The 21,587-nt window shown below is 35.3% G+C and overlaps 1 protein-coding gene across 1 annotated transcript in view; it reads left to right on the top strand.

Annotated features, from left to right (window-relative positions):
• SYNE2 (spectrin repeat containing nuclear envelope protein 2) overlaps nt 1–21,587 on the top strand; it is a 295,528-nt gene that overhangs the window by 143,631 nt on the left and 130,310 nt on the right. Inside the window, exons 42-49 of the mRNA XM_090270971.1 lie at nt 15–166; nt 1,094–1,403; nt 2,581–2,745; nt 5,111–5,452; nt 13,942–14,097; nt 14,898–15,163; nt 16,124–18,224; nt 20,014–20,336. Coding sequence (XP_090127097.1) covers nt 15–166; nt 1,094–1,403; nt 2,581–2,745; nt 5,111–5,452; nt 13,942–14,097; nt 14,898–15,163; nt 16,124–18,224; nt 20,014–20,336 — 3,815 coding nt within the window. The remainder of the gene's footprint in view (nt 1–14; nt 167–1,093; nt 1,404–2,580; nt 2,746–5,110; nt 5,453–13,941; nt 14,098–14,897; nt 15,164–16,123; nt 18,225–20,013; nt 20,337–21,587) is intronic.

The raw sequence follows: 21,587 nt of genomic DNA on the forward strand, positions 1-21,587 counted from the left end.
TTGATTTAATTCAGGAAATCATTTTACTGAAGCCTGAAGGGGATGCTAAAATACAGAAGATCATGAGTCGGGCCGTGACCAGCAAGGCTCCGTTGGTTTCAGAGACTGTCAGTGATATTGAGAACCAGTGGGTCAGCACACTGCATTTAGCCAACACATATCTAAGGTAAAGGACGTGCCTTCACCACTCTCGTGGTTCTTCATTGCACAATGAAGCTTCAACAAGTATATTTTGTCTGCTTCCTGGATTCAGATATAATGTCTATTGGAGAGCAAGTCGGTAGGTCAGGGACATCCCAAATGTCAGAGGCCGAAATGAAGGGGAGTAGTTCTCTGGATCAGGTATAAAATGAGCTGTCATAGCCCTATGGCATGTCTGGTACTTTGCCTGGTATGTCAACTTGTGGGGCTCTTGGTAACAAATTAACATTGTCTGTCATTCCACCTGCAGCAATCCACTTCTGCACTGAAACTCCCTTTCCCCAAACAACTTCAGTATCCACATGGTATTCCTATAGAATAATTAATGCTCTTAAATGTGTAATCTAAGAGATTCTTACTTGTGCAAATATTGGTAAATGTCTAAAGTCAATGGACATAATTCTACTAAAAACTTAATTCGGATCACATCTTAAATGATACATTTAATGTTTGATGGAAATGTGAATTTTTCAAGAGCCAATCATATTAAAGCTAAATTTAGGATATAAAAAGAATAAAATAGTTGGCCAATATACTGAATACTTATTTGTTTTACTTATATGAACAATAAAACATTGGGTGATATAATTATATTTAAACATAATAAGAACAAATAGTTTGAAATCTAAATTATTAATTATTTGTTTTCAGGTCAAATTGTGTATCAAAAAAACAACAATTTCAGTAATACTACAACTAATTATTGTCTTAATTCCCAAGCTAAACTTAGTGCTATTTATAATGTTATAATGCAAAAAATGTCTGTAGGAATAATGTGTATTAGTATTATATTAATGCTTTTTTATTATAATGTATGTTGCATTATAATATGCAAAATGTCATTCCATTCACAAATTGTCATTTCCTTTGTAAAATATTTTGTTAAATTTAGCCATCAAGAAAAGCTTCTACTAGAGGGAGAGAAGTATCTGCAAAGCAAGGAGGATCTGAGGTTAATGCTCACAGAACTAAAAAAGAAACAGGAAGTGGGCTGTGCTCTACAACATGGTTTGCAGGAGAAGAAAGCTCAGTTGAAAATTTATAAGAAATTCCTCCAGAAAGCACAAGATTTGACATCCTTGCTAAAGGAACTAAAATCTCAAGGAAATTACCTCTTAGAATGCACTAAAAATCCCAAGTTCAGTGAAGAGCCTTGGCTGGAAATAAAGCATCTACATGAAAGTCTTCTTCAACAACTACAGGTAAAGTGGTCAAAATAAAACTTTAAATGATTGTCATAATTATGTTAAATTTGTATACAAAACCTTTTTTTTTTTTTTTTTTGGTTCTTTTTAAATTTAATTGATCGCTTCTAGATAAAAATAGTAACTCCTCAAGGATGAAGGAATCAAACCAGTCGGTTTTGCTAGTAGACTCCATCATGTATTATTTGATGAAGATGTTATTTTCTCTCATTGATGTTCCCCTCTTCAGGAATAGAAAGACTTGAGACTTTTTAGGCATCTCTGTGAAGATGATTATGTCAGTTAGTCATGCATCATCCGTGCATCCATCAATCTGTCCATTGATGCACCTATGCAAACATTTATCCATCAATCCATCCATCATCTATTATAATAATTTGTATTTGTTGTTCTATATAAACCTCATGTGTTTCTCTCTCATGTCTTTCTACGTGATCGGAAGTAAAAATGTTAAGAAGTGAAATGTCACCTTGTCATAAGGGAGTGTATTTTCTTAAGAGAATCGTTTATAATTCTTTGCACAGTGGAAGCCAGCTTCAATGTAGGAATTACCTGTAAGAAATCCTGCTTATACAGATAGGAGTTGTACAGGGGTGAATATGTACCCTCTTGGTGTTAAGTTGTTTAGTTTAATAGCTGTTACTTTTCTAATTAGGTGTGGTCACCTTATTTTCTTATTCCAGGAAGAGAACCTAAAGATGATTTTGCTCTTGAGTTAGGATTACTTTATCCTAACACAGTTTCAGAGTTTGAATCTTATGAAAGGAATCGGGGGTTAGCTTGATCTCATATAGTCTCATTTTTAAGTGTGCATACTTGGTTTTAGTAAGAAGGATAATTAAAGGACCTGCTTTATTATGGATGTTTGTGATTTGATGACATAATTTGTAGGCATTTCATTTTATAAGCCTCTTGACAAATAACTTGTTTTCAGGAATAAAATGAAAGCAAAAGAAGCATGGGGAAAGAAATGTGGCTTCAGTAAGGGTCACTTTTGGGGGAGAAGGGAGGTTTTAGAGTGAAATATCTAAAAGAACTCTAGACAATTTATGACCATATTCCGATTTTAAGATGAAACCTCATAAAACAAGTTTTTATGAATAATTTAATTATTATCTGAGTGAGAAAATGCAGAGAGAAATAATTCATACATTGTCAATGGTTTCATTTTTAGGATTCCGTTCAAAAATTGGAAGGTCATGTTCAAGAGCACCACTCATACCAGGTTTGCATCACAGACCTAAATAACGAATTGGACAATATCTCCAAGGAATTTGTTAGTTTTTCTGACCAACCTATGGATCAAATAGAAGTTGAGAAAAAACTCCAGGAACTGCAGGTACTAAACAATGTTCACACATGATAGACATTTTAAAAACTCAATTTTAATTACAACTTTACTAATGAATTTCTTTGGTTTGAAATTCAAGTGCTCTTCAGATGACTATTAGGTAAAGTTCTGACTAGTCATTAAAAATAAATGGGAATGTTCTTCTTTAGTGGCCAAATCCATTCGTAATTTGTGTTATAAGTGGTCCCTGCACTCAGGACCCTCAGGGATGATTCTACCCATGACCCATCTGTAGCTTCTGGAGATCTTTGTTTCAGAGATAGCACAGTGATTCCAGGAGAGACTGGGCAGTCCAAGGCTGCGTCTAAGGCAAGACCCAGGGGGAAATGTTTCAGTTTTGCATTCTTCATCATGTGTGGATAGGAGCTGTGTGATTTTTATTAATTTTTAGACTCACGGACTACATTAGAGCTCTCTCCCAGAGGTGAGGTTCCAAAAGTCTGCTGTGAGGGTTGCAGCTCTTTACCCACATCCTCAAAACACTTTCCTTGGATTTTCACTCTTTGCACAGCCAACAGAAATAGATCCGAGTGGTGTCTTCTAAAAGAAAATAAAGTAAAGCATTTCTAAGCTCCTCCTTTCTCGGTTCCTTGACTGGAGGTTTTATGGGGTGAGTCTCACTGCTGGCATGAACCTGGGAATGTCTCATCTTCCTTTTGAGGACCTGGGAATCAAGCTGTACTTCTCCTCCAGAAAGGCCTGCCGTTAGGACCAGTCTGCCTCTCCTTTTAGCAGTGATAATGTGACAAAAGTGGAGGCCTCATCATGTCCAAGGCACTGTTTCAGTGCCATGGATACTGAGAAAAGGAAAATACGTAAGCCTGATTGTGAGGAGCTGAGGCTTCTGTTGAAAAATTAAAATATAGACTTTTGCTGTACATAGAAGGAACCACAGAGGACATCAAGTTCAGACCCCTCAATTGATACCCAGTAAGCTAAGTTACGGCAAGATGAGGGATGTACAAGGTCACCTAGATTAAATGACAGAGTGGGGGTCACAAGTCAAGTCTTCTAATCCCAGTCTGGTTAGTACGTCTTTTAACTCTTCACTAAACATCTCTCTCTACTTGGTTGTCTCACAGTTATTTTCAGTTAAGCACATCCAAAAATTAACTAATCTTTTCCTTCCCTTTCTCCATTTCTGGGAGGCTTTCTACCAATGAAACATCTTTACTACATTCTTTGACTCCAGGAATATCTCCACCATCTCTCCAGGCTTTTAAGTCAGAAACCTGGATATCCTTTCCTGGGCTTCCAAATTTAGTCAGACATCAAGTGTTGTCTCTTTCATCTCTGAAATATTTTTACAATTAGTCCCCGGCTCCCCCCTCCATTGCCCCCAGTATTGCTGCTTTAGGATAGGCCCTCATCTCACAGATCTCTGCATTAGACTTCCGAATGGGCTGCCTGCCTGCACATCCCCGTCTCCATTGCAATTTTCCAGGTCTGTCTAAAATTCAAATCTGAAATTCTCTTCTTTCAGTTTAACATGTTTCAATGACCCAAGCATATTTGTTAGAATAGGCCTTTTCACGTTCCATTACAATTGTCTGTTTACTTCTCTGTCCCTCTCACTAGACTGTGGGAAGTTGAAGGGACTGGATTTTACTCATCCGTGTAACTTCAGAACCTGTCGTAATACTTGCTGTTAGTTGAACGTAGGAATTTTTTTTTTCTGTGTTCCATTAAGATAGTGACTAATAAGTCCTACATTGTTCACTTCGTAACTTTAAGGCTTATTCTATTTCAATGGTAACATCAATACCTGCTATAGAACCTCAAACTGCTTTTGAGCCTACAATTCTCAAATTAGCTCCTTTTATTCATGCATACATTTAAGTAAACGTTGATTGAGCTCCCACTATATCTAAGATGTTGCACTAGATAGATTGAGTTCAGCTTTACTCTGAATTTTAAATATTAACACTAAATTCACAAGGGCACATTCTAAATGATTTTTAAAACCATTTAAATATTTTTAAATATTTTTTCAATGTTGCAAATAGTAGGCACTTATTACTCAGTGTTTTGATTATGTCAAAAGGCTGTAACTTGAACTAAATATATACTCAACAAATGTGTATTGACTGCCTCCCATATTCCAGGAACTGTGTTATGAAAATTTGTTACTTCTTATAAATTTTTAGTTACATAGAAAATCTGCTTGGGAGTTTGATCTGGGATTCTACCTTGATTTAAATTTCACCCAGAGTTTCTTCTTTGTAGTATGAGTTGATAAGTTTTTTATACTTCTCACTAGTGAAGCAGAATACATTGTGATCTCAAAAGTCAATTAACTCTTGTGACAATTGAACAGATTTACTTCTTGTGACAATCTTTTCTCCACTCACAGGAACTAGAGAATAGACTCCATTTACAAGATGGCACGTTAGAGAAGATTTTAGGTTTAGCAAAATCCATCAAGCGAAATACTTCTTCAGTAGGACAGAAGATTATTAAAGATGATATAAAATCACTTAAGTGTAAACAAAAAGATTTGGAAAACAGACTTGAATCTACTAAGCAGGAGATGGAAAATTATCTCAACAGCATTCTCAAATCAAAATGCTCAACAGAAAATAAAGAAAAGTTTACTCTGCCAGGTAGAGAGAAGCAGGTCACTTCTGATGTGCAGGAGTCCACTCAGGACTCAGCTGCAGCGGGGAAGCTGGAGGAAGACTCAGAAATAAACAAGGTAAGTGCTTGTGATTGCATCTCTAAGACATCGAGTCTGAGAATGAAGAGGTGCTGGGATTTGAAAAGAGGGTCGTGAATCAAGCCTTCTGATTTCATAATTAAACCCTCAGTGTGCTGGCTATTTATGTGGCCCACTTGTAAAGAGAGCCCTTAGAAAACTGTCCCAAGATTTCAGTGGTGAAATATTACCGCTCAGTGTGTTAAAATGTCAGTCATCAATTTAGGTTTATTATTCTCTCTGATATATAATCAGTTATAGTTTCTTGGGTCAAAAGCACAAAGACAAATGAAAAGAAAATGTGTTTTACTTATTTTCTTAGAAAAAAATCCAAGAGCCCTATTTTTTTTTTTTTTTGGTTGATTTTATAATGAAATCAGAGACTGCTGGAAAGGCTAGATTCCTTTTTTTTCTTCTTATGTTAACCCTATACTGCAAATATATTTTTAAATGTTGTCAGATCATTTGGTGTGGGAATATCAACATTCAGCCTTCTAATTTTCCCTGGGGAGAAGAAAGAAGAATATTGTTTTGTTTTCATTCTAAACAACTAAATGGGTACATTTTCCTGGGGCTCTTAAAGTGCTTTCTCATAGGCTAGAGATTAAAATGGAAAAGGCACAAAGAGCCATCTAGTAAACCGTATTTGAAAGGGTCTCCCTGTTAGGCAGCATCTCACTATCAGGAGCCAGGGGGACAATAGCAAAAGCTAGTCCATTCAGGTGTGAATTCTCATCAGCTTTTTATGGAGTATGTAATCAACAGGAAAGAGGAGAATATGCACTTCTGTGGTCTTCCTGAACAGAAATGAATGCATGAAGGATTAGAGGAACCAGACTGGGTTTCCTAGGAATTAAATGCCGACAAAACACCTCTCTGGCCATGAGAAAAGACTTACAAATCCCGGTGTTAGATATGGCTAGAGAAATATGTCTTAAAGAGTTAAAGGCCCTGTAGGTGAGATTCTTGACATTGTAACAGAAACTCTCTTAACAGAATTTAAACAGTAGTACTTAAATAAAAAAGGAAATATGCCGGAGTGCTTTCTACCCTAATACACGACTTTGCTAAAGGGAGTTCTTTAATAAGCTTAAAATTAGCTTATTAGACCCATTTTGGCCATGAACTCCCAAAATTTAATAGAATTCTTGGAAACCTAATTAAAGGGCATAATCCAATAATAATTTTTAAAAAATTTATCAAGCTTCTACCCCATCTTGAATGACAAGGATAATTTATGATGCTTCATTAGAATGATTTTGCCCCCAAAGGAGATGGAGGAACTTAAGTCTCTTAATTCATTTTTATTGAATTTATTGGAATGACATTGGTTAATAAAGTTATATAGATTTCAGGTGTAAAATTCTGTAATGCATCATTTGTATAGTACATTGTGTGTTCACCACCCCAAGTCAAGTCTCCTTCCATCACCATTTGTTCCCTCCTGTACCCTCTTCTACCTCCCCCACCCCCTTTCCCTCTGGTAATCACCATGCTACCGACTGTGTCTATGAGTTGTTGTTTTCTTCTTTTTTTGCTTTATCCCTTCCCGTTTTTACCCAGCCCCCCAACCCTCCTCCCCTCTGACAGCTGCCAGTCTGTTGTCTATCTATGAGTCTGTTTCTATTTTGTTTGTTAGTTTGATCTCACTTATCTTTCTCTGACTGGCTTATTTCACTTAGCATAGTGTTCTTCAGGTCTATCCATACTGTCGCAAAGTGTAAGATTTCCTTCTTTTTTACAACCAAGTAGTATTCCATTGTGTAAATAAACATAGGTGTTTGATCCACTCATCTACTGATGGACACTTGGGTTACTTCCAAATCTTGGCCATTGTGGATAATACTGCAGTGACCATAAGAGTGCATATATTCTTTCAAATTAGCGTTTTGGGCTTCTTCAGATTTCTTCCCAGAAGTGGAATCACTGGGTCATAAGGCAGTTCCATTTTTATTTTTTTAGGTATCTCCATACTGCTTTTCACAGCAGCTGCACCAATCTGCATAACAGTGCACAAAGGTTCCCTTTTCTCTACATCCCCAAGATCAAGAGCAGTTTTAATATTGAACTATAACTATTAAGAATCAAAATATGCATAAGCGAATATAATACTAGTGTGACATATATAAGAATTTAAATTACTTAAGCAGGAATTTTTATATTATGAATATATAAAGAACACAAAAGCACAATTTACTGAAATATAAATCTAATCAAAACATTGTGATTGAGGAAATAAGCACTTAATTCATTAAAAATATTTATCGAGACTTCTTTTGTGTTAATCATTCTGCTAGAATATGGGACTGTAGTCACATTTTAAAATATAACATTAATTAAATATCTAGTTAATGTTTGTTTCATGCCTTTTGGAATCTAGAGGGTCTTTTATGAGATTATTTTAAATCATCTCAAGAAGAATTTTTAGGAAGTCTTAATGTTCTTTAATTAATTTTATTTGATCTTAGAGTTTTGTTGAAAGTGTGATTGCACTTTTAAAAATTGCCATTACAACATGTATATATTTGAATCCATTACCATGACCTTCACTTTAGATGAAATACAGGGGATATTTTAGATCAAGACCTTTGGCTGACTTTTTCTTTACTATTAAAAGTATTAAGACAGAGGCAGACTTTGAGGTACCAAATGCAGTCTGAAGAGTATAGATGTTCATGAGCAAGTGTTATACTGGGTATTTTTATATGTATTAATTTAGAAGACTTTATAAGTATGGAAAGGCAGAACTGTCTTCCATGTCTCTCTTCCTGTATAGTTATTGATAATTTATGATACTTCATAAGATGATTTTAAAATGTATTATTATAATTATTCAAAAAATTTAATATAGGTTAAGTGACATAACAAATTATATGATAAAAAGTGAGGACTGATTAATCTTTTAAGATTTTAGGTGTACATTAAGTACAGTGATAAAGAGGATAAAAACAGGGACATCAATAGATTCTTAATTTATCATTTTTCTAAAAACACATAAAGCAACATTACATCTTAGCAGGTATTGAATGGTATTCCTTGCCCCATCTTTCCCCAATGTTAACCTACCTGACTTCATTTTGCTTAAGAAAAATCTTTTCTCTATACTTACTTCTTTCATTTCCTTGTCATTAAGTTGTATAAGTGTTAATATGTCTGAATCCTTTTTAGTTCTTTTCCAAAATGTCAGAGCATTTATAATTTCCTTGTTTAAGAAGGCACCCACAGAGAACTCCCGGAAGGTAGATGATCACAGATATAGGCAAATGCGCAGGGTGTCCTGTGAGCAACCAGAAACATAGTGTGGTTAGCACTAGAATGAGAAGAAAAACCTCTTGTTGGAGAAAGAGTATTCAGTCATGGGGTACATGATGTCTATTTCTGGTGGTGTTTATTCTGGTAACACAGTAAAGAATTTATTGTCATGGAACACATAGTTGGGCCATGTGTCATCTCTGTCTTTTAAGTGTATGTACTGCTTTGCTCTTTCTGGGCCACAAATCTTGCTTCTTACTCTGGGGTATTTTTCACAATCCAACATATAGTCCTGTACAAAACAAGTGGTTTAAATAGGGTATATGGTATTAACATTTGTGAGCAGCATGCATTTGCAAACATTCTCCAAAGTCCTTAAATCTTAGGCTGAGATACCTTAGAAAACTTCTAGCCTAATGCATGCTTTTCAGGTGAGGTCACCGAGTCGGAGACATTAATTGGCCAAGTTCTTATTGTAGCAGAACTAGAACTAGAACCCAGGCATCCTCTACCAATCTGATACAAGGTGGTTTACACCCCCCCCATTTTATTGATTGTGTTATGTGGCTTGTTCATTGCAGTTTAATATGCTAATATGCTCTCTGACCTCAGTGGACCCGTTATTTATTTCTTGTGGTTGTTTGAAACTTCTATTCTCATTAAACCCCAACCAAATCCTTTTCCTAGAATTCCTAGCAATCTCTGGTCAACAACAGATAGATTGAGAGATCTTCAATTTCTTTTCACTCTTCTTTACAGCCCACAAATTGTTAATCTTGACAGTCGAAAACTAAATGAAATTCTCTTATTTTTTCATTAATATGAATTCATCTATACATCCATTAAGGAAGAACTTATGGAAGAGTCAGTGAGAGTTCTGTGGTGAGTGAAAAACATGGTCTCTGTTCTCATAGAGCTTCTAGTCTAGAGGAGGGGACATACATTAATCAGCTAATTAACTGATGAGAGACTAATGGCAGGAGCTAAAGTTAGGAGAGCATTTCCATGATCGTCTGTAATAAAGGAGAATGACCTGAACTGTAACCAGAGGGAGCTTCTCTAAGGAAACAACATTCAACCTGAGCCTGGAGTTGACAGAGCTCAGGGCTGGGTGTTGGGACATTCTTGACAGAAACAGTAGAATTTTCTCTTGTGGTGGGAGAGAGCATGAGCAGCCAGAAACTGAAACAAGGCCACTGCATAGAGGGTGAAGGGCTGCATGAGGCCTGAGAGGTAGGTGAGTCTGGCCGAGTCACGGATGCCTTCCAGGGCGTGTCAACATGTTAGATATCATCCGAAGGTAAAGAGGCAGCCTCGGTTTTGTCTCTAATGGTGATGCTGTTTGCTTATATATAGAATTGTTCTTCACTACTTCATATTGAAATGCTTTAGAGAAGAAAGAAATATATCCTGTAGAGCATGTATGACACTGTCCCACTGTTGGTTGGCAGGTTGCAAGTGACAGATTTGGGCCTATCACTGTCAGAATTATTATAGCTGAGGTGCCATTGCCATGAATGGAAGAGGGAGAGCAAAGCTGTTCTGGACTACCTCTTTGCGCTCTGCTGATACGTTTGCTAAGCCAGAGACAATGCTCAGTTTTTTAAAACTCAGTGTTTTAAATGTTTAAGTACAATGTTTCCTTTGTAAATTAAGGGACATAAAGATGAAAATATCATGGTCTTGTCCTTAAAGAAAGTTGATGATACTCTTTCTCTTACCCCCTGTTCTTCTCCAAACAGACCAAACTCTAAAAAGATATGTGGCTGAAAAATTTAATATTTGTTAAAAAATAAATATATTTGGCAGCATAACTCAACCAGACTTCTGATAGAATGTAATTTTCCACTTTACATTTATTAACTTTGAAAACTCCATTTATGCTCAGAGAATCAATATGTACACTTACTACACTGTTTAAAAGTTATATTTTGTATTAATTTTATGCTAATCACAGTTTTGTTGTTTGTTTTTTTAAGAGAAATTCCAAGAGCATTGGGAAAGGAAAGATTCAGGTGGCTCAGGATTTAACATAAGGGCTCATGAGAGCCATGCATTGGGCCGGGTCCTCCAATGGACACCTCTTGACAACATTTTATCCTGGGAGCGAGGTGGGCTGGTAAATCTCTAACCAGAGAAAGGACAAAAATCAGCTTGTTCTGACTGCACGTAGGAAGAAAAGGTCTCCCATATGAAATCTAAACCAAACTTATATCTCAAATAGGTTTAGAGTCCAAATCTATACTTCTTGCATTGTGGAACAGTTCAAGTCAAGAAATTAACTTGAAAATCAGTCTGTCTGTGTATGTACATATGTATGTATGTATGTATCTATCTATCTATCTATCAATATGTATCTATCTATCTACAAAGTTACTGGAGGATAATAATCTCAATGCTATTCTTAGATTAGTAACTGTTAGAAGATTAGTATCCAGAATATGAAAAGAACACTAAAAATCATAAGCATCCCAATAAAAAGTAGGCAATGGAGATACAAAAGTAGTTTACAAAAGGTAAAACTCATATGGCCAAGGAGTATATGAAAAGGAGCTCAGTCTTGTTAGCAGTCAGATGGGAAATACCTTAAAACAATAATGGTACCAATTTCACATCCATTATATTGGCAGGAATGAAGGTCAGTTTCAGATATTGAAGAGGATTAGGAAAAGTACAAATTCTTTTGCCATGCTAGTGGGAATAAAAATTGAAATTCAGTTTGAAGAAAAATCAGTAACTATGTGTTGATAATCTAAAGGAGCATATTCTATGAGTAGTAATTACAGTTAAGGAAAATATCCCAAAGAAACTCATTTATGCAAGAAGATCCCTGCTAGGGTGTTTATAGCAAAAATATCTACAATAGCAAAAATTGGAAAAATATTATTGTTCTTAGTAGCCTGACTGATAAATAAGGCATGCTTATGCAGACAGCAGAACAGTACACAAAGGCAACATAGATAGCATGTATCTGTCAACATAATGTCAACCACAAAACATTAATGCTGAGTAGAAAATGACACACTATAAAATGATACATACACGATTCCAGTTTTATAAGAACTAAAAAAATACATAAAACAATACTGTATAAATACTGATGTATGTATTGAAAATATAAAAACATTTGTATGTGGACTTTAGTAGTTAGTTCTGGGAGAGAAATGAAAAAGGGATGAGATTTGGGCTTTAAATTATATTTTTAATATGGAAAAATTATATCACTTGTATTTGTGTTGTAGGTAATGAGTATCTGTTATATCTTGTTCTCTTAAGTTTATTTGAAATAGCTTATAATTTAAAATAAAATGTTTCAAATAAGCCTGCAAATTCAAAATAAAACATAAGTAAGGGTGATGAGCAAAGGATAACTGGTTATGAAGTAATCTTCCCAGGAGCCAATCACGGCCGGGACTCTGCTCCACCCTGTCTGGCATGAGCAAAGGGATGTTACCTTTTAAATTTGAAATGTTGGTTTGAAAGATTCTGTTGGGTTTTCTGCCAAGGTAGAAACATGACTGTGGGGACTGGTAAACCAGTAGTGTTTTGGGGTGATATCAGAATGCTCTTTCTGAGCACTTAGGACAAATTACAAATGACATGTTCCAGATGTTGCTAAGTTCTCATCACAGGTCCATCAGGTAAGAGAAACCAAGGGCTGTGAATCTTTACTAGATAATTAGTAGTAAGTAAAGCTTTCTTAGAGTCTAGACTTTTGGCTCTTGTTCCACGTGTGGAGTGTGGAGATACTCTAAGGAACAGTACCTGTCAGGTGGGAAAGAGGCAGGGGTCCACCTCATACACTGTGGCGGGTGGCAAAGAGCCCCCACCGGCCTGTGAAGGCTGTGTGAGGCCCCTCTCCTTCCCTCTCACAGCCTTCCCAGATCTTCCCCCCTGAGACACTGCCCTCCTTATTGATTTTAACTACAATGAACTGTTGAACTGAAGGAAATTTCCAAAATCATTCCAATCATTTGAAACCTCTTTAAAGATGTGTGACTTGTACTAAGTGCCAACTGAGCCCTTCAAAACCAGTAACACTGGTAAGCTGAATTTATTTTTCCAGTCTGTATTGGTAAAGCTCCAGACGGTATCCTTTGTTATTTAAACAAACTTAAAAAAATATATTGTATTTTTTCCATTACCATTTAACCCCCTTGTACCCCGTCCCCCCAGCAATCACCACACTGTTGTCCATGGTCATGAGCCCTTTTTCCTTTTTGCTCCGCCCCTCCCCCCACAATAGCTGTCAGTCTGCTCTCTATGAGCCTGTCTCTATTTTGCTTGTTAGTTCAGTTTGTTTATTAGATTCCACGTATAATAGTTTTACATTGATAGAAAAGTTGCAGACGTAGTACAGAAAGTTCCCATGTATCCATCCTTACTCAATTTCCCCTGTTGTTAACATCTTACATTGCTATCTAGATAGTATTTTTAAGACAACAAATTCAGCTTTGTTTGGGAATGTAGACACATTTTATTCATAGACTTGATACCTCAGAGGTTTTACTGATATGAAAATATTGTAGCAGAATTAAATGGTAATTCATTTCTAAAGTAACCTGAAAATAAAAACTAATAGCTTAGTAAAATTATGGAAATCTTTTAAAATTGCTGTCATATGGTACCTAGTACGTGTAAGTGCTCAACAAGTATTCGCTGAAAGAATGAATAAATGAATGAAGATGCTGTCTCTATCCTATGGAGAATATCAAGTTCTCAATAGCTTTCAGAAAAGATCAAATAACTCCATATATACACTGTTGAAATTCTTACAACTAATTGATATAAGGCATAATTAATTCATTTTTACTATCATGAAATCGTGGTATGTTCTCTATTTATTCACTTATTGTCTTAAACTACAAATCGGTAACATTGAATGCCTGTTATTTGCCCTGCCCTGTGCTTCGTTTTGAATATTAAGTCTAAGCTTTGGAATGTCTCCTTTTTCTATATCTGTTTTCCTTCTTTGACTATAATGATTATGCCTCTTATATAATTGGACATTGCTAGGTTCTATACTATCTTGTCAAAAAAGTTTAATTTTTTTTGTGATACCAATGCTAGCATTAAATATTAGAGGGAAAAATTATCTTTAGTAGTGCTCAGATGTACACTTTAAAAAGTCTTTAATCTGAGTAAACAGAAGAAATTGCATTGCTTTCATAAAGAAAAAGAAAAATTCTTTATTTGAAAGTTAGACTATTTAGCAATTAATCTTTTTATGTTTTCAGAATTCAGCTTTGAAAGTGCTTTTGTCAAAACAACTTCCTCTCGATGTCCAAGAAAGCATGAAAAACACTGAAGATGAGCAGAAAGTCAATGAGCTGCAAAATCAACCTTTAGAATTAGATATTATGTTAAGAAATGAACAATTAAAAGAGATAGAGGTATGGAAACAAGAAAAACACTGACAACATGATTGCATTACTTATCCAGTGCAATACAATATATTTTAATTACTAAAAACTTGCTTGCACAGAGTGAAAAGTCTTACTTAACCTTTGCCAGATGATTGATTTGGTAACTATATAATTATGTACTAAACAGTAAGTTGTATAAATCCATTTAAAAAGTGAAAGAGTTTAATGAACATTAATGTTCTTTCTGTTTCATAAAGTTCCAAGAAACTTACTTAGTAACAAAATTTAGAGCTTTTGACTTGTCATCATTTCCTTTTTCTTAGTCATATCTGTTCTTCTGATTCTGACAGATTCCTTTTATTTTTCTAATTGTCAACGTTATTGGGTACTGTTTCTTTGTTTTTACAGCTCTCTTCACATAGCTGTATTTATGTATTCATAGCTATGTAAAATAATCTAATAGTGCCATATATGGCCCTTACAATTTTAACTTAAGTTTATCTAGTAGGATATAATGTATATAAATAATAAAAATAAGATAAATCTTCCTTTCAACATGGCAGAACCTTTTAACACAATAGGGTGATCTAATTGCTATTAAATGCTAGACCAGTGGTGAGTTTCAGTTTAGATTTTAACATAATTCAAGTGAAAAAATTCTTTTAAACGTCAGGACTTAACTTCCTCTGTCTGCAAATGAAATCTTGAAAACATCTTGAGATAGAGTGCATTATTGGGAGGAAAGAGGATGGGAAACAAAATAAATGAATGAATGAATGAGAGAATGAGTGAGTTTATACTTACTGATTTCCTTCACTTGCTTTTAGGAATTATATACCCAATTGGAAGCAAAGAAAGCAGCCATTGAACCACTGGAACAAACTGAATATCTCAAGAAAACAGAAACAAGTACTTCGGCTATCCACAATGCAATGGATTCAGTGCAGCACTTGGACAGTCTGCTGCAGGCACTTACTACTTTGCAGGAAAACAAAGAAAACCAATATCGTCTCCTTGAAGATTTTCAGGAACACCTCGCTGCAGCTGAATCCTCGCTGAAAGCCTTGTTGACAGAAAAGGAGAGTCTAAAAGTGTAAGTGTAGGAACTTAAGACTTTTATTTTATTCAAACACAGGCCCTTGAATAAGCCCAGGGGTTTAAGAGTTTTTTTTATAAAGGATATAACCACAGTATGGAAATTAATTCCACATGGAAGCCATTGAAGAAAGCTCTTTTGGTTTCATACAAAAAAATTTATATTATTTATATTAATTTTGTAATTAAATTACATTAATTTTACAAACTAATTTGTTAAATATCTAATTCATGCTATCAATACCTGCAAAATATGTTAAACTGTGGAATTTAATATTTTTTTTGTCAAGAATTTATTCTAAACTATGGGGGTGAAAACATTTATGCATGTAATTGTTTAGTATCAGCATAATTGGTTTAAATTGTTTAGAATGTATTTAATATATATGTATTGTACTGGTTTCCTTTAAAATAGTTGCACTCCTGTCCTGATCAGTGTGGCTCAGTTGGTTGGCCATTGTCCCCCAAAGTGAAAGGTTGCCTGTTCAGTCCCCCATCAGGGCCCGTACCTGATTGTGGGTTCCCTATGAGAGGCAGCTGATCGATTTCTCGCTCACATCTCTCCCTCTTTCTTCCTTCCTTCCCCTCTTTCTAAAAATAAATAAAAATAAAATCTTTAAAAAAATAAAATAAAATAGATGCACTCCCTTTGGCCTTGAAAATGATGGTACTTTATAGGTTACAGAATTTTACATACATTGTTCCCTTCACTCTTCATTATTTCCTGTGGTTCTGAATTTTTATAATACTCACTTTATAAGTGAGCCCTCTACATTGTCACAAACTAATTGAAAGCTACAGTAAACAAGATCCTGAATTGTATTTTAAGGACAGAATGCTCTTATAGACAATATAATCTTTTCTTCTGTGAGTTCAAAACAGAATTAATTTCTTTTGATGATATCTAACCTCAGGTTGATATATGATCAATATTAACAAGCTCCATTTGTTTTTCTAGGGGACCACTGGACAATGCAACCTATGTGGCCAAAATTCAAAAATTGTTGGCATCAATAGAAAAAGAGAAAGATCCTTTAAGCAAGATGAAAATTGAGTGGGAGAATTTATCAAACTGTCTGACTGACATGGATAAGAAGTTGTTGGAAAGCCAGATCAAGCAACTTGAACATGGGTGGAAACAAGTAGAACAACTGGTTCAAAAGAAGTATTCTCAGCACATGGCAGAACATGAGGAATTTACATTCCTTTTGAGTAAGATCCAAGACCTGGACACTTCTCTGCAGCAGCAGCAGCAGTGTCTCCAGTTAAGGCTGAGCTCTCCGGAAAAACAAGAAGGGAACCAAAGCATGGTTGCCTTGGCTACTGAACTCCAGGCTATCAAGCATAGATTTTCTGTTTTAAAGGGGCAAGCTGAACCTCAGATGAAGAGGATTTGGGGAGAAAGAGAAAAGAAAATTTTGGAAGATGCAATCAATGCTTTGCAGAAGCAATTAGAAGCATCGGAGCCGTTAAATATAGCGGTGGAAAATGAGATCAAGAAGTGTGAAGTAAAGAACAAGGTGAAAGAGACTGTCTTATGGATGAAGAATCTGTTAGGTGAACTCGTTCCTACCATTTCCCTTCTACCAGATGACATTCTTTCACAGATCAGAAAATGCAAAGTGACACATGATGGCATTCTGGATAAACAGCGGGCTGTGGAGTCATTGGTCGAAGAGGTCCAAGAGAATATTCCTAACCTGACAGCAGATGAGAGTGATGAATTAAGTAACCTCCTACAGGTCTTACAAGATCAATGCCAAATGCTCATTTTAAAATCAACGCAGAGATCCCAACTGTTAGAATTGAAATTGGAAGAAAGAAGCATATTTGTTGCAGCAATAGAGAAGGTTCAGCTTTCACTTCAAGAAAATGAAACACTGATAATTCCCCAAATGGGAACAACCTCCACAGAAGCTGAACTAGAACATCAGTGTGTCAAGTTGACGACTTCTCAGAAGGAATTGCAAGAAATTGAGAGTGTAATCTCAACACAGCTTCTGGAGCTAACAAACATGTGTAAGGATCTAAGTGTGTTTGAGAGATTATTTCTGGATAATCAATTGAAAAATCTTAAGACTAGAGCCAACAGAACACAAAGATTCATTCAGAATAAATGTAATGAAGTAGAACAGAAGATAAATTTTTCCAGAGAATTCCATGAACAAACATCTGTGCTTCAGAAGGAGCTTGATAATATACAATACAATGAATTGCTACTAAGTCAAGAAGTAAATGAGGATGTTAAAGAGGAGTTCTATCATCTTCAGGACCGCCTCACTGGTGTTCAGGCTAGCATCCAACAGGTATTGAAACTCAAAGAAGTGCTTGACTGTATAGGACTCAACTGGGATTGTTTCCAACTTGATATGTTACAATCCCAAGTATCTGAAAAAGAAAAGGAACTTGAAGAAAAAATTAAGCAGTTGGACACATTTATGGCTGAATATGGCAAACATCAAGCATTACTAAGTAAACTGAGGACAATGGATTTGAAAATTAAGAAAAGGGCTGAAGCAGTCCTAAAAGCCACTGATACTTCACCAGAAAGCCATCTGCTCAATGCTCAAATTTTGAATCAGAGAATTGAGAAAACCATGTACTTATATCATGAGATAATAAAGAAATTAGGTGAGAATAAGGCCTTTGATAACTCCTTCAAGGAGGAAGAAATACGGCAAATAAAGCCGTATGCAGACAGCAGTGATAAGTTACATAAAGTTCTCCAAAATATAGTACTAGAGTCTCAACCAAAAGAAATGGATGAAAAGAGTTTTCAGGACAAACTAGAAAATTCCATGCATGTTCTGAACCAGATAAAATCTCAGTTACAGGAGCCTTTACTTATAAATTTGAAAATTGAACATATTCAAAAGGAAATGGATAATTGTGAAGCATTTCAAGAACAAGTTCAGGCAGAAATGTGTAGCATTAAAGCTGTGACTGTTGTTGAGAAGCAAAAAGAGGGAAACTTTTCTGAAGCTAGTGATGTGGAGACAACATTACAGGACTTTGAAGATCTTACCATGCAACTCAATGCAAGCATTGAGTTGCGCACAGTAAGTTCTTTTTTTAATTAAGTGGTTAATGCATCTATTTTTATTTCATGATTTATGTTTTGCTCTGGTTAATATCTACACTTATCAAGAAGTTACAGATTTAACAGGAAATTTCTACAAAGGAGAATAGACATTTAAACAAATTGCTAAGAGCCAGTTTATAATTCTGACTCATTCTACATCTAAATAGAATGCCTTATCATTTGGAAAAGAGGAGTTTGACACCTTTATTTCTATATCCCTAGTAACCTGTGTTGCTCAGAACAAAGCTTTTTGTTTGTGTTCTAGAATTAATAGGGCATAGTGGCAGAAATATCATGTGTAATTTCTGATATTCACTTAGAAATTACAGTGAACTAAACATTTTACCTTTAATCATCACAGCAACCCTGTGAAGTAGGTGCTGTTATTAGCCCCATTTTAAAATCGGGTCATTGAAGTTCAGAAACATCAACAATTTTCTCAAGGCCTTACAACGGTAACAGAACCAGGACTCAAGTTGAGAGCTGTCTGATTTTAGAACAGGGATCATCAAATTGTACCTGATTTCATAAAGCACATTTTACTGGAACAGCCCTGCTCCATTAGTCTGTGGCTGCTTCTATGCTCTTTAAATTAATACTTAATGAATATTGAGCAAATTGAGTCCTTTTCTACTTATTTTTTTTTATTGTGGTATAATCAACATACATTGTAATGTATTAGTTTCATGTGTACAACATAATGATTCTGTATTTGTACATATTGTGAAATGACGTCCACAATAAGTCCAGTTAACATCCGTCACCACACAGTTATAAAATATTTTTTCTTGTGATGAGAATTTTTAAGATGTACTCTCTTAGCAACTTTCAAATATGCAATCCAGTATTATTAACTATAGTTGCCATGTTATACATTGCATCCCCAAGACATACCTATTTTAAAACTAAACGTTTGTAGCTTTTGACCCCTGCTTCACTCATTTCAGCCCCCCCCACCTCTGACCACCACAATCTGTTCTCTGCATCCTTCTCCGCTTGATTTTAACAGTGTCCAGAAACAATGTACATAAGTCCCCCAAATCATATGATTAGAGCTGGACTGGAAGGGACTTTTAAAATTGTTTATTTCAACTACAGTATTCCCTCACTTATCATGGGTAATACGTTCTAGCCCCCCCTGCGAAGTAGGAACCTTACATTTATTCTACACTCTTAAACCTAAGTAACTTTAACAACATACGTATACAGTACCGCAGAATCCCATGATATAGCAAAAAATCCGTAATAATTAAATATAACATTTAAAAAAATCCTGTGATACAGTGAGGCTGCGATAAGTGAACCGCGATATAGAGAGGGACTACTGTATTTGTTATTTCAAATAAGAAGACAATAAATGATGTGCTCAAAACTAAAGTTAGTGGCATAGCCATTAATTAAAAAACCCTAGAGATCTGTGGTTTTTAATTTTCTTTTCATTTTTTTTCACAACTGTTGATTAAGTTTCTATACATTAAGTATATTCCATTGTTTTATTTCATTCACATCTAATACAAGAGTTCTAGAGTAGGAACATACATCGTTAGACGCGATTCATGAGATTCGTTTTGGAATTTAGATTAGATTTCCTTAGAAAATCTGGAAACAATTTTTCTTTACATAAACATTTTAAAATACAAGAAAAAGTACATGTGTGCTAACTCTCCTAAGGCCCAGGCGTATGTTATGAATACACCACACAAATTCAAGAATGACACAAATCCTAGACGCCTCATAGTCACAGCATTTAATCTCCTTTTCCCCAGAGTGTCTTGAAAGATGCATATGAAAATATGACATGCTACAATGAGGCAGTCACGGGGGCAGAGGGGCTCATCGCCGCCCTTGAAGCCATCGTGGCATCCCATAGGATAGGCCTGGATCATCCAGAGGAATCACTGGATATGCCTCGTTGGAAACAAGAGGAGCTGGAATCCACGGTAGCAGACATCCAGGACCTCACTGAGAAATTGGGGACCATATCCAGCCCCGAAGCCAAACTACAACTTCAGTGTACTTTACAGGAATTAGTTTCTAAGAACTCAGCCCTGAGGGAAGCAGTCAAAATAAAGGAAGCTGCAGCAGAAAGGTAAGTACTTCTTTCTAAAGGGAATGCTTTAAGAACATAATAAAAATTTCTTTACAATTAACAGATACACAGAAATAATTTAGAAAATATGGAAAAGTTAAAAAGAAAACCACAGCAAATATGTTAGTGTGTTTATTGAATTTTTTCATATTTAATATTGATTACATACAACAGAATGTTTATAAGTCTGCATGTGGTATAAAGAATAATGATAAAACAAACAGCCTTGTACCCAAAGATTAAAAGATAAACATCATGACTTTTGAATTCTCTTGTATGCTCATTCTCTCTCCTCTCAGAAGTAACAGAAGTAATTCTTATCCTAAATATTTATCACTTCCTAGCTTTTAAAAATATTTTTATTATGTGTTTGTATTCTGTTTTCATGTACGTGTATTCTTCTATAATTCCTTTTTTTTTTTTTCAAATTCATCATTATGATCCTGAAGTTTATTCATGTTCTTGTCTGTAGTAGAATTCAGTCACTCAGCTATTGATAGACATTTGGGTTGTTTCTACAAATAGTTCTACCAGGAACAGTTTTAAATGCAGCAGCTTCCCTTGGGTATATACCTAGAATCGTGGTTGCCAGGTCACACACCTTAAATTTTTAATTCCAAATCACTTTATTCGTTTTGTTTAGTCAAACCAGCAGCGTATTAGTGTTACAATTGTCCTATATCTTTGTCAACACTTGATGTTGTGGGATTTAATTTTTGCCACTCTGATGAGTCAGAACTGATATTTTTATTGTGGTTTTAGTTTGCATCTCTATTACTGCTAATAAATTTGAGCCTTTTTTTAAAAAAAATATTTCTTATTTATTTGTATTTCTTCTTCTGAGAAATAACCATTCAAGCCTTTACCTAATTTTTACCGGGTTGCTTATCCTTTCCATATTGATTTGTAGGGATTTATTCCATACAAAGGGGTCTCCTCTTAAACACCCACCGTGGCATGAGGGCCAGGCTTTACACACACACACACACACACACACACACACACACACACGCACACCCCCAATCCCCAGCCTTCCAGGAGGAAACCAATGAAAACTTTGTTTGGGGCTTCTAAATATTTCTTCCTTCCTTGTCGGTTTATTATTGTGTTTTAAGAATTTAAAAAATACTTGATACTAAATTTTTAATTGTTTCCTGTGGGGGATTTAGGCTGTATCTATTTTGTATACATAACTTTATTTAGTGTTTTTTAATGTGTCACAACATTATGTTGCATATAAATATGCTGCCT

Source organism: Furipterus horrens, unplaced genomic scaffold (assembly GCF_987537825.1).
Source record: "Furipterus horrens unplaced genomic scaffold, mFurHor1.1.pri manual_scaffold_3, whole genome shotgun sequence".
Lineage (NCBI taxonomy): Eukaryota > Metazoa > Chordata > Mammalia > Chiroptera > Furipteridae > Furipterus > Furipterus horrens.